General features: G+C 51.6%; 1 protein-coding gene across 2 annotated transcripts in view; it reads left to right on the top strand.

Moving 5' to 3' along the window:
• AKAP12 (A-kinase anchoring protein 12) overlaps positions 1–11,142 on the top strand; it is a 104,316-nt gene extending 93,174 nt beyond the window's left edge. For both annotated transcript variants that reach the window (XM_075554376.1, XM_075554378.1), the window contains 2 exons: positions 4,412–9,401; positions 10,148–11,142. In XM_075554376.1, the coding sequence (XP_075410491.1) occupies positions 4,412–9,401; positions 10,148–10,151 (4,994 nt within the window). In that variant the 3' untranslated portion in view covers positions 10,152–11,142. The remainder of the gene's footprint in view (positions 1–4,411; positions 9,402–10,147) is intronic.
• Positions 11,143–12,810: the final 1,668 nt, after the last annotated feature.

Below are 12,810 nucleotides of genomic sequence, written 5' to 3'. Positions count from 1 at the left end.
GCGCGAGGCCTGGTGACCGAGGCTCGAGTCGTCAAGGCCCCCGAACCCCACTCCTGGGGACACTGCATCCCAATGGAACAGGAGTCCATCCATAAAGCCACTTTTAAAGTCCCTCTAATGCCCAGGAATCCGTTCGGAGGAAGCAGCCAGCTCTGGGTTTCTGGCCAGACTGCAGCCCGGACACTCCACCTGGAAAGCCCAAGCAGGATCTGGACCACAGCTGATGAGGAAGCGTACACTATTTAACCAGAACGACGCCGGCATCCAAGATGGATGGGTTCCGAAGGGCAGCTAGGCCCCGCCCCAGTAAGTGGGCCATGGTGGTGAAGACAAACCGGATCCAGGCCTCCCGGCAGGTTGAAGCACGTGGTCTGGGCCTTGCGGGGCACGGCCCAGGAGGCTTCAAGAGTGTGGGAGAAATCCCGTTCTGTCAGTGTCAAGTTCCCGCCAACCTTTTGAAGGTCGTCGTACTTCTTCTACAGGCTGCCTCGTGGGGCTGGGGGCTGGGCTAGTAGCACAAGATTCAAGGGATCGGAGAGAGATGAGGCTGTTGCTATCAAGCTTGCGCGTCTGGGAAACGCTTAGGAACAGTTCTGCTCTGCCCTCTAGGGTCTGAGTATTAACTCGAGGGTCTTGACTTGGTCTTTTGTTTGTACACGTGCAATGGAAGTTTGCCTTTGTGCTGGTGGCCCTGTCATAAACGGTCTTGGCTGCCGGGCGCAGTTATGTAGACCATCCCCTAGTCCCTGGGACCTTTAGGGGTGTAGAGCGGGTTGGGGTGTGGTGTCGTGGAGCAAGAATCTCCGGCAGCAGAGAGCTGCCAGTCCTGCTGTGGATGGAGACCAAGGTACAGGCTTGGCTGGCACCCCGTCAGGAAGGATGTCTAGAATTAGTTCAAAAGACATGACAAGACCCGTGGACCAGTTCGGATTTTAAAAATTTCCTGAGGTGCTATATAGTTTGAGGTTAATTGGTTGAATGGGGTCAACCCATATATGGTATTGTCGCATCCTCTCTATAAAGAACATCAGACTGTTGCCCTGGTGGCCTGGGGGTTTTGTGTTGGGGCAGTTCCAGTTGGCCATCTGCCCCGAGGGAGAAAAGGAGGCTTTCTACTCAGGTAAACAGTTACAGTCTGTTTACCTCTCTCCTGTCTGGTAGGGTAGTTAGGACTTTATCAGCGTCGTGGCAGTGAGTGGCCTTTTGGTTTGGAGGTACTATCCATAGCTATTGTGTTCTGCCTCTTGTCAGCTGTTCCGCGTTGTCAACCATTGTAAACATTCCTTTCATCCTAGAAATTTATTTTTTTAAACAAAAAGTTTCAAATTGTACAGCTTTTGGAGCACCGAGGGAAGATAATTGTGAACTACACCTGCTTTCTCCCATTCTGCCAGCAAAACGGCTCAGTTTTCTAATGAATTCCAGAAAGATTCAGGAGTGCTTGTTTTTAAATCTCAGGTTTGCAAGAAATGTGACCAATAAAGTTGTACTCAAATAGAATTTATTGGGGGGATTTGACTTTTTTTCTCTAGTTTCCAGTCAATGATACCCTCCTTATTTATTTATTTTCAGAAAGAGAGTTTACAACTCTTGGGTTATGCCGTCAGTGTTTGGGAAGGTCTTTAATGAGCGTGTGTTTGTAGTGGGGGCCATTTTAAGAAATGGTTCATGGGAACAGTTCCTCTTCCGACCCGTGGTGACCTCCGATGTGGGGAGGAGAATTGCACTCCCATTGGGCTTCGGAGGTGATGGCCTTTCAGATCAGGGGGGAAAAAATGTACTTAACTGAGTGAGGATGGCAAGAAGTTGTCTCCCACTATGGACGTGTTATTCAAAGGGGCAGGTCCTTGGAAAAGGACATTATGCTTGGTAAAAGAAGTTCCCTGAAAGACCCTCAACAAGATGTGCTGACAGTGGAGCCAACAGATGTGAAGATGGCGCTGGCTGGAACAGTGTCCCGTCTTGTGTGCGGAGGAACCGCCTGGGTGGCACCTCAGGACAATCGGAGTACATCATTTATAGTAGGAGAAGTGACTTATATAGTAGGAGACATGGAACCTTACAGCATGTCTTCTCATTGTAGTGTATGTCTAGTTCTTAAAAGGAAGAGATTGTTCACAATTAAAATGCAGGGCAAAAGTTAAACGTTCTAGTAGTGATTAGAGTCAATGGTCCTTTCTTTTGAACTATTGCCTCACTGTTTAAAGTAAAACAAAAACCCATTGCCATGAAGTTGATTCCAACTTAGGGGACCCTACATAATAGCTGAGGCCGATGACCTCAGCTTTCTCCTGAAGGTCAGCCGGTGGGTTTGAACTGTTGACCTTGTCCAGTCCAATACCCAGCAGTGCCACCAGAACGCCTCCAACTGTCCCAGGTGGGTGGGAATATTTTTTTTTTGGTCTATAACGTCTAAATTGGCCACGAATGAATATTTTATATAGTGACTTAAAAGAGAAGGGGAAATTCACTAGGAAATGGATCTTAGGGTAAATAAAGAGATTCTTGGTTTTTCTCCAAACCACCACCTCTGTCTGAAATGTCCAGTTTTCCATTTATTTGTTTTTAGCGCTCCCTGAATGCGCATACGGAATAAATGTTCTGGGGCTTAGTGGTTACTGCTGCCCTGACCAGGAGAGGTTGAGGCAGCTGACAGCACTGGTTCCATGGTGGCAATTGGCCAGTATTTGACTTAAGTTCCCATCAGTACTCCTCCGACCTTCCAAAGCCCTAGAGGCCCAGGTAATTTACAGCTTTCATCTAAGCAACAAGAAATCTATTGGAAAGAAAAAAAGCAAGGGGAGAAAGGGGCTTTAGATTAGCTTTCAGTAGTTTGCTAGCAGTGATGGTGATGGTGGAGTCGCCCGACTCGTGTAACATAGAATGAAGCACTGCCTAGTCCTGGGGCATTCCTGTGACTGTCGGTGAACTATTGTGATCTATGGGGGTTTCATTGGTTGCGTGTGTAATCAAATTACCAGGCTCTACTTCCTAATCCAAATTAAGTCTGCTGAAATCGGTTTAGCATCTGTGTTAGGCTGGGTTCTCTAGAGAAGAAACCCAGTGATGCTTACAGAGGAAAATTTATATCAAGAAATGGCGCACACAGTTGTAGAAGCAGATGGGGCTTATGTTAAACGGAAGGCTTTCCCTGACTCACGTAGCTGCCTGGGCTGGCAAACCAGGAAGCAAGAAGATAGTGGATGGAGAGGAGGATGGATCCAAGGTCAGCGAGCAGATGGCAAGCGCTGATGGCTCCCAGGGTCTGCAGGCAACCTGGTGGGCCATTGGTTCAAGTCCAGAGAACTTGTCGGTCAATAAGCCAGACTCAGGATCCACATTAGCAGGAAGTGCAAAGAAGTTCTCCACAATGTCTACTTAGGTATGAAGTAGACCACACTCCTGAGGAAGCGTCATTAAAGGGCTGTGACCTGAGTAAGAGGTTGCACTCCATCCCAGTTGTCCCACAACTGCTTGGCTGATCACAGCAGATCTGCCACGGAGTTGATAGTGTGATGTTAGAAAACATTGTGGAGGAGGCCTCAGCGGCCAAACTACTGAGCAGCCTGGCTCAGCCCAGTTGGCACGAAACCAGCTCTCATAGCATCTTAGCAACCGTCTTTGAAGGATGAACGTGGAATGTATTTGTTGTCAGTTGTCCACTAAGAAATGCTCGCTGCTCCCCATTTATCACTTGCTCCTTTTTGTCGTTGCTATTCAGCGAGTCAGACACATTGTCAGGGCCATTCTTTAAGTTCCAATTGTTGACCAGTTGGCGCCCCTTCAGAGGTGGCTCCAGTGTAATGTGGCCTGTCCTTATCTGTTTGGAGCATCCCCTTTCTGTCCAGTACAGTGTGCCTTCTGCTTTCCCGACCCCAAACCTGGAATTTCTTCCAGGAGCTCTTATTCCTTTGGGGAACTTTTTGAAGAGGCTAGGCTTATTTATATCAAAGAGCCCCCGATTTCTCTAGACACGTGTGTGTATTCTTATTTAATTTGTCCCTCTAGCTCAGCTCTATGATTTCTATACAGTAGAAGATAAATCTAGAAGGGGATGAATTCTAGTTGAAACCCGGGGGTGTGATATGCAGGTTCAGTGCAATAACCAGCCATGCCAAGGCTGCGGACACTTAGATGCACCTCCATTCTTTGTCTGCTGGGTTTGCTTGTTCGCCCTTTACACAAAACAGACTAGAGTGATACCTTTAACCTTTTAATCTTTAACGTTCATTTGAAAGAAGCAGCTATTACCTCATCAATTAAGATTTTTAAATACCATCAAGACCCTTCCCCTAACCTGGAATTGCACTTTTGGGGCGTGGGAGCAGAGGAGGTGGTATGAAACTTACATTTTTGAATTGTAATGACTTTTTTTTCTCTGTTCCCTCTTTTTTTTTTTTTTGGCTAATAGTTGGACAGAGAGAGTCTGAAGATGTAGGTGAACGAGATTCAGCTAAAGAGATGGCTGCCAACGCAGACGTTGTCCAAGACATCACAGAGGATGGGCAGGAGGATTTACCAGAAATCATCGAGCAGGTCCCTTCTTCTGAAAATCACTTAGACGAGTTAACACAACCCACGGAGTCCCAGTCTAATGATGTCGGGTTTAAGAAGGTATTTAAGTTTGTTGGCTTTAAATTCACTGTGAAAAAGGATAAATCTGAGAAGTCCGATGCTGTCCAACTGCTCACTGTCAAGAAGGAGGAAGCGGAGGGAGAGGAAGGCTCCCGGGGGGCCGGCGACCATCAGGAGGCCAGCCTGGAGGCTGGAGGAGAAGCAGCTCCCAAAGACGGCGAACTGAAAGCGCCTCCGGAGAAAGCCGAAGACTCAGTGAAGAGCGAGCAGCAGAGCGAGGACAGGGAGGCTCGGCCCAGCGCCGAGGCGGAGTCGGCAGCAGAGGAAAGCAAGGAAGGGGGAGACGAAAAGCGCCAGAAAGAGGCCAGCAAAGCTCCCGAATCTCCAACCAGCCCGACCACCAACGAGACGGCATCGCCTTTCAAAAAGTTCTTCACTCAAGGCTGGGCGGGCTGGAGGAAGAAGACCAGTTTCAGGAAGCCGAAGGAGGACGAAGTGGAGGCCGCTGACAAGAAAAAGGAACAAGAACCCGAAAAAGTAGCCCCTGAAGATCACGGGAAGGCCGAGGCGCCCACAGCGCAGCCCCATCCTTCCGAACAGCCACCCGCCGGGGAGGAGAGAGGGAGCGTTCACGATGCCCGGTTATCCGCCGAGTATGAGAAGATAGAGCTGCCCTGCGACGAGCAGGCTGATGGTGCCCAGGGGCCATCTGAAGAGAGAGCCGCTCCTCTAGCTACTGAAGTGTTCGATGAAAACGTTGAGATCGTTGCAGAAGTCCGCGCCAGTACTGAGGAGAAGACCAGCGAGGAGCAGAACACGGGGCCAGACGAAGCAGCAGCGTCCTCGCCTCCCGAGAAATCTGTCGAAACAATCGCCGAGGTGCAGCCTGCGGAGCCCGCCGAGGAAGTAGCGGCCATGACCAGCGAAGCCTCTGTCCCTGGAGAGGAGCAAACCCAACTCACCGAACCAAGTTCCGAAGAAAAGGTGTCCGCTAAGCCCCCAGAGGGCATCGTGAGCGAGGCGGAAATGCTGTCCACTCAAGAGAGAACGAAGGCGCAGGGAAGCCCTTTAAAGAAACTTTTCAGTAGCACGGGCTTAAAAAAGCTCTCTGGGAAGAAGCAGAAGGGGAAACGAGGAGGGCCGGGAGGCGAGGAGGAGTCGGGAGAGCACGGTCACGCACCCCCGGCTGAGTCCCCAGACAGTACCGACGAGCAGAAGGGCGAGAGCTCTGCTTCGTCCCCGGAAGAACCCGAGGAGGTGACCTGTCTGGAGAAAGGCATCGCAGATGCACAGCCGGACGGGGACGCTGAAGAGGGCGCAACCTCCGATGGGGAGAAGAAAAGAGAAGGGGTTACCCCCTGGGCATCGTTCAAAAAGATGGTGACACCCAAGAAGCGTGTGAGAAGGCCTTCCGAAAGTGATAAGGAAGATGAGCCGGATAAGACCAAGAGTGCCACCTTGTCTTCCACCGAGAGCGCAGCCTCCGAGATGCAAGAGGACATCAAAGCCAGTGGCGAGGAGCCAAGGCCGGAAGAACCAAAGCGCAAGGTCGACACTTCGGTCTCGTGGGAAGCTTTGATTTGTGTGGGATCTTCCAAGAAGAGGGCACGGAAGGCATCCTCTTCTGATGACGAAGGGGGCCCCCAGACAATGGCAGGAGACGCCCCCAAACCGGAGGAAGCCGGGAAAGACAAAGAGCCAGGGACAGACCACATCCCTGCCATCGCTCCAGAACACGACCACGGGCACGGAAGCTCTTCCCCCGAGCAAGCCGGGAGCCCTTCAGAAGGCGAGGGCGTGTCCACCTGGGAGTCATTTAAAAGATTAGTCACCGCACGAAAAAAGTCCAAGTCCAAACTGGAAGAGAAAAACGAAGACTCCCTGCCCGGGACTGGCGCAGAGCCCTCAGCTTCCGATGTCGAACTCGGGAAAGAAGAGTCCTGGGTGTCGATTAAGAAATTCATTCCTGGGCGAAAGAAGAAAAGGTTGGATGGGAAACAAGAACAAGCCGCTCCTGAGGACACAGGCCCAGCAGAGGCCAACGAAGAGGACTCTGACGTCCCCGCTGTAGTGCCCCTGTCAGAGTACGATGCCGTCGAACGGGAGAAAATCGAAGCCCAAAAGAGGGAAGAGAAGCCTGCGCCAGAGGCACCGGTGTACGTGTCAGAGGAGCTCAGTAGGAGTCTGGTTCACACGGTGGCGGTGACTGTTATTGATGGGGCCCGGGCAGTCACCAGCATGGAAGAGCGATCTCCTTCGTGGATATCTGCATCAGTGACTGAAGCGCCCGAGCAAGGTGAGGACACAGCCACACGGTCAGTGGAGGAGAGAGAGGAAGGAGAAGCTACGGCAGAAGTTCCCACCGGTACCCAAACGTTGCCAGAGAGCAAAGACGGCCGTGCTGACACGGTGGCTAGTGAGATGGCATTGACTTCCGGAGCTGTAACGGCTGCAGAAACAATGGGGGCGTTTGGTGCCGAAGAAGCTACCGAAGCTTCCGTTGCGGAAGAGACCACAGAAATGGTTTCAGCCGTTTCCCAGCTGACCGACTCTCCAGACACCACCGAGGAAGCCACGCCCGTTCAGGAAGTGGAAGGCGAGGCACCGGACCTAGAAGGCCTGGGAAGACGAACTCAAGCGGTCCTGCAGGCAGTGGTAGACAAGGTTAGGGAAGACTCCCAGCTGCCTGACTCCCCTAGCCCAGAAGACCCAAGTCGGGCCACCCAGAAGGCGGCATCGAAAGTACTAGAGAAGGTGGAAGAAGCAGAAGAGGATTCCATGGGGCTGGACGCGACGGAAGAGATGGACGCTGGGTTACAAGCGCTGGCACAAGAACCTGAAACGGAAGGTGGGGTACAAGGGAAGCTAATTGTGCAGACCACAGCAGAACACTCCCCAAAGGGGCCTCAAGCCCCCGAGAGCGTGGAGTGCCGTGGGCTTGAAAGCCTTCCCCCAGTGGAAATCTCAGGTGAGGTCAAGTCACAGGAGATTTCCATGGGGCAGGCTATTACCCCTGACTCAGTTGAAACCCTCAGCGACAGTGAGACCAATGGAAGCGCTCCAGTAACAGAAATTGAGACTCTGAATACAGCACAGCCGGACCAGGTAGAAGAAATCCATGATGGTGGCGAGGTCGTGCCTCACGCACAATCAGAGCCCACCGAAGCAGAGGCCGGGCCTGTGCAGACAGAGGGACGTCCCTTCCCTCTCAGCTGCCAATCCCAGGAAGATGGTAAGGAATCAAGCAGACCGGAAGAAGTCCTGGAGCAAGCAGATGGAGAGGTGTCTGCGGAAACGGTACCCGCTCTTTCAAAGACTGAAGTGATTGCAGAGGCAGAGGACTGTGCCCGTGAGAAGACCAAAGACACACCCTTGGCCGAAGGAGCGGAAGGGTCCACAGACACAGAGCTAGCGGCCGGTCAAAGCCAGATAACAGATGGGGAGCCCGGAGACAAAGTTACTCGGGCAGCTGACTCCGAAGAGAATGCTTTGTGCGCGGATAGCCTTGAAGTCCAGTCTCTCTCATCCCCAGTGCAGAGCGAGACGAGCGGTCAGGTTGAAGGGGAGAAGATCCAGACACCGCCAGCCCAGGCAAATGAAGAGAAACTTGAGCAGGCACCAGCTACAACCATGCAGGCAGCCCAGACAGTTCCTGTGACTGCTGTCGACGGAGAAAATGACGCTGCCAGGTTGGGAGGAAGCGCCCCCTGCCTTGTTTCAGAGGAGACAGCGTCCACAGAAATCCAGGTTCAAAGCTCTCATGTACCACAAGCTCCACCCGTCACAGCCGTGGAGGACAAGGTCATCGGAGCAACGATCTCGGTTGTTGAAGCAGGTGCTGAGACTTTGCAGTCTGCCGAGAAACCCTCTGACAAAGACCGAGACTCCACTGCTCAGGCCGCCACAGATGCAATGCCTCCAGGGACCGGAGCTCCAGCCGAATCCGGACCAGACACAGTAGCCGTTGCTGCTGCTGCTGACCCGGAAAGAGATCAGACCACACCGCAGAAGCAGATGGCAGATGAAGACCCTGGACAGGTTGTTAGTCAGGAAGTCAACGTGAATGTGCTAGGAGAGGAGGATTCGAAGGCTGGAAGCGAGGTGTTGGCCTTTGAGAGCCAGAGCTGTCACCTGGTACATAACGTAATTGAGACCGCCGTCGGCCAGTTCGTGAGCTCAGCAGCAGCCAGCCCCGAACTGCAACCTGCTGTCTCGGAGGCACAGGCCCAAGAGGACAAAGCTGACCACCCAGACGCTGAAAAGGAAGAACGTGAGCCCCTCGCCTCTGCCCAGGATGAAACACAGTCGACTGCACCCGGAGACGAGCCAGAGGCAGCCCCTCCCTCCAGCGTTTCCAAAGATCAGAGTGACGGGTCAGAAACGGTTGTGGCTGTTGAGGTGGAAAGTTCCAGCGCAGAGAGCCCAAAGCAAGTTGAAGGGGCCGCTCTCCCATCAGATGCCGAGAGCGATGCAGCTGGAGCACGGTCCGTGCCAGAAGATGCCGAGGGTGCCACATCTGAGCCGGGAGGGAGAACCGAGAAGTCACTGTTGGAATCCAAAGGGGCTGAAAAAGGAGATGCTGTTGAGACGCCGGCCCCGGCCCCACAAGGTACCGACGCCTCGGGTGACCTGTGCAGAGGGACCCCAGACACTAATGGGCCCAAACTGAACAAGGAGGAAGAGGACGGTCAAGGAGAAGAATTTCAGAAAGGCCCCGTGCAGAGCGCATCAGAAAAAGAGACCAAAACCCAACCGCAGGAGGAGATGCAGAAGCCAGAGAGGGAGGCCGAGAAATCCGACGAACTTCCGGAATCCACAGACATCGTGTAAGTAAGCATCCTTTCCTGTGAACAAGGCGGCTTCCCCTCCTTTTATGCCATTTGGTGGCACATTTTAGTGTAAAGGAACTGTCGTTTTATGCAGAATCGGTGATGGGGGAAATGACTGTCCAGTACAGCAGGAGGTCTGGGGTAGTTTTCGGTTTCTCCTACTGACATGCCAGTGGGCTTCTGAAAGTCGGTGGAGAAACCCCGTTATCTCTTCATGCTTTTCCAGTCCCCTTTTTCTCTGTTCCTGTAGGTGTCATGGCTTCCCTTATCCCCTACGCGACTGCCTTAGAAGAACATTAGGGAGGGGTGGGGTGGGGTGGGGTGGGGGTTAGGAGTGGCCCAAAGACAGAGGAAATCCCTTGTGTTCACTCAGCACCATTCCTTCTAGTTGGCTGGATGTCTCTGTCAGTCACTAGATGCCCAAGGTGAGTTTATAGCTGACTGCTTGAAATTGAGCCACACTCTAGAAAACAGTGAAATTTCCCCGCAGTTATAACACTTCAAAAACTCCCCTATGCACATATTGAGAGAGGCTGATGGTGGTTTGGGGTGCCCCAGCCACTAGTTCAGTAAGTACATACCCTTGCCCCCCACCAGAAAACAAAAACACAAACCCTCTGACGTCCATTCGCTTCGAATTCATCATAAGACACACGAGGGGCGCCTCACTTGCCACAGCTCTTCTGTTCATGCGTGAAGGGGAAAGAGAGATTTTCTCGACTTTATTCTTCGTCTTCCTACAGCTAAACTCCTGACATCCGCAAGACCAGACTGTGAAGCCCAGCGACAGAAGGAGGAACAAAATGAATGCTGCTGCCGAAACTCAAGACCTATATTCCAGAACTCTCAGATCCTAGGACCAGGCTGAGGAGACCCCGACAACCCCGAGGCTTCCTCGGGCGCGTGCTTGCCCTGCTCCAGGCTCCCCCCACCTCTTGCCCTTGTCACCATAGAACGTGTTTTACTTTGAAGTGCTCGAAGCTTCACCTGGAACTGGAGTCTGCAATACTTAGTTCTCCTGCTCCACTGGAGCTCGTTCTCTGTGTATTTATATGTCGGTCCTACGTAATCCTTCGGTATCGAGTGTATATTTTTTCTTCATGTGTAAGTCCATGCACACAGTAGCTTACCCCCCCCCCCCTTTTTGTATACCACGAGAGCCCACAGGGAAGCCCTGGGAAGCTTCCAGCCTCACTTATAACCTGGTCAAACAGCTTCCAGAACAAACGTGCCCAACCAAAAGGTGTAATTCTCACTTGAGGCGTTGCGCCAGTGATCAGGGCCCTGCCCTGAACTCAGCCGCTCTTCCCATTCTGTGCAGTGTGCACAAACCCCCAAGCTTCTTGGAAACAGACCCAAAGCCCAGTGGTTGCTGGGGAGATGCTTCCTTCTGAGCCCCGGGTGGCTGGAGGGAAGCGGGTTCCGGCTGAGCCTTTTCTCCTGGCTGTGCTAGCGAGGTTTGAATGTGCGCACCCCGTCCTGAGACAATAGGTGGAATGTTTTTCATCTTACAAAGCAAAAAGAATGGACGGTTAAGTTTTTGACTCCACGTCTATCTGCTGGACCGTGCGCACACCCGTAGCATGACATAGGGCAGGTTCTTTCCACATAGTATTTTGCTAGACTGGATGTCTGTGCCATATTTGTGCCCACTCTTTTTAAAAGCAATGTCGCATTATGTTCATTTGGATACCTTGTGATTTGACAAATGGTTTAAATAAAATATTTGCTTCACTTAGATTTGCTGGTTTTATTAGGAATGTAGGAAGCCTGGGATTCAGGTTTCCTGGCTTCCAACCTAAATGAGCGATTCAGCTTGACCTTGCTTGTCCCAGTCTTGCGCCCAGGCTGGTTTGAGGTCCGTGCTGGCGGAGCTCAGGAGAGGGATGTAGCTGGCTGAAACAGACTGATGCTCTCTCAGCTAGTGGCATCCTCTTGGAAAAGCCCGTGTTCTGTGTGAACATTCTTGGTTTACAGTGGCAAACAATGACACACGTCTCTAGAAAGAAATTCTCAGAAGGCCGCTTACTTTAAAAAAAAAAATGCCTTGCCTAAAGTGAAAGATGGTCTTGAAACATTTTTGGAAATGTCCAAAGTTTACAGAGCCACGGTCATGTGGAAGTGTTGCATCAGACAACTGTCACACAAAAGTCTGTCGCGTACTTTTCACACCTAGAATTGACCTGGCATGTAGACTGCTTCATTTTCCCTGAGAAACATAGCTCATGACTTCTCAAATTGGAATTTCAACTCCCTGAAAGGGAATAACAGTCTAGGGCAGCGGTTCTCAACCTGGGGGTCGAACGACCCTTTCACAGATTGTGCGACCCCTTTGGGGGGGGAGGGTTGTACAACCCTTTCACGGGGTCGCCCAATTCCTAACAGCAGCAAAATGACAGTGATGAAGTAGCAATGAAAATAATGTTATGGTTGGGGCTCACTGCAACCTGAGGAACTGTATTAAAGGGTCCCAGCATGAGGAAGGTTGAGAACTGCTGGTCCAGGGCATCCCATATGTGACATTGAAAGTATTTTCTCTTGGGTTAACCAACCTGACTCCAGTCAGTAGTAGTAATTAGTTTTCAGAATTGACCCTATTAGTAAGATGCCTTATTTACGGTCTTGAAATTGCAAACCACTGAAGTATCCTTTTAAGGACTCTTCTCAAATACGAGAGCCACTTACACTTGACTTTACTTCCTTTTAAACCCCCCGGATTGACCAATTCTGATCTAAATCACTCCTCTGTTTTGCCAACGTGAGGCTTTAAAGTTGTTTCACTCCAGGGGCTGGTGCCAGGTTTGGAAGGACCACCAGCACCTCCAGGCGAGGGCGGCCATCCTTGAGAATTTCAAGATGCCTTCAAATACCGCCGGGTTCCCTCTGACCCCGTGAAAGATTTGCGTAGTTTGTGGAAACAGACTTTCTAGTTAAATTTCATCCTGCCCCCCTCTTCCCACTTGTGTTTGATCTGTTCCCACGTGGGGCCTGGTCGTCCCAGTTTGCCAGGAGTCGCTGCTCATCTCCTGGGCTTGTTTGTGTACTCCTATCTCAGCGTGCCCTTACTGACTTCTGCACACGCTCTGTAGCTCTGTCCGCCGAGCAGTGCATCCCCCGCAGGAGCACCCACCGCAGCGGCTGTTAATTGATGACGGACACCATAACCAGATACACATTGCAGAAGGTTGCAGCAAGTGCCTACATTTTGCTATTTGCGGCATTACAGCAGAGCCATGTACGATAGAAAACGACACAAGACTTGTAAACTCGCCGCCTCTCTTAACCGAGGAATCTTGAATTGTTCCCCTCAGGTGATTTTGCTAATGGGACCGAGAGTTGCCTCGCTCTGTACAGACAGACCTTTTGTGTTCCAGAATGGTCCTTCCCTGTTTGGAACTGTAGCCAG

Source organism: Tenrec ecaudatus, chromosome 7, assembly GCF_050624435.1.
Source record: "Tenrec ecaudatus isolate mTenEca1 chromosome 7, mTenEca1.hap1, whole genome shotgun sequence".
Lineage (NCBI taxonomy): Eukaryota > Metazoa > Chordata > Mammalia > Afrosoricida > Tenrecidae > Tenrec > Tenrec ecaudatus.
Note: the sequence above shows the minus strand (reverse complement) of the source record. Positions and strands in the feature narration are given on the sequence as shown.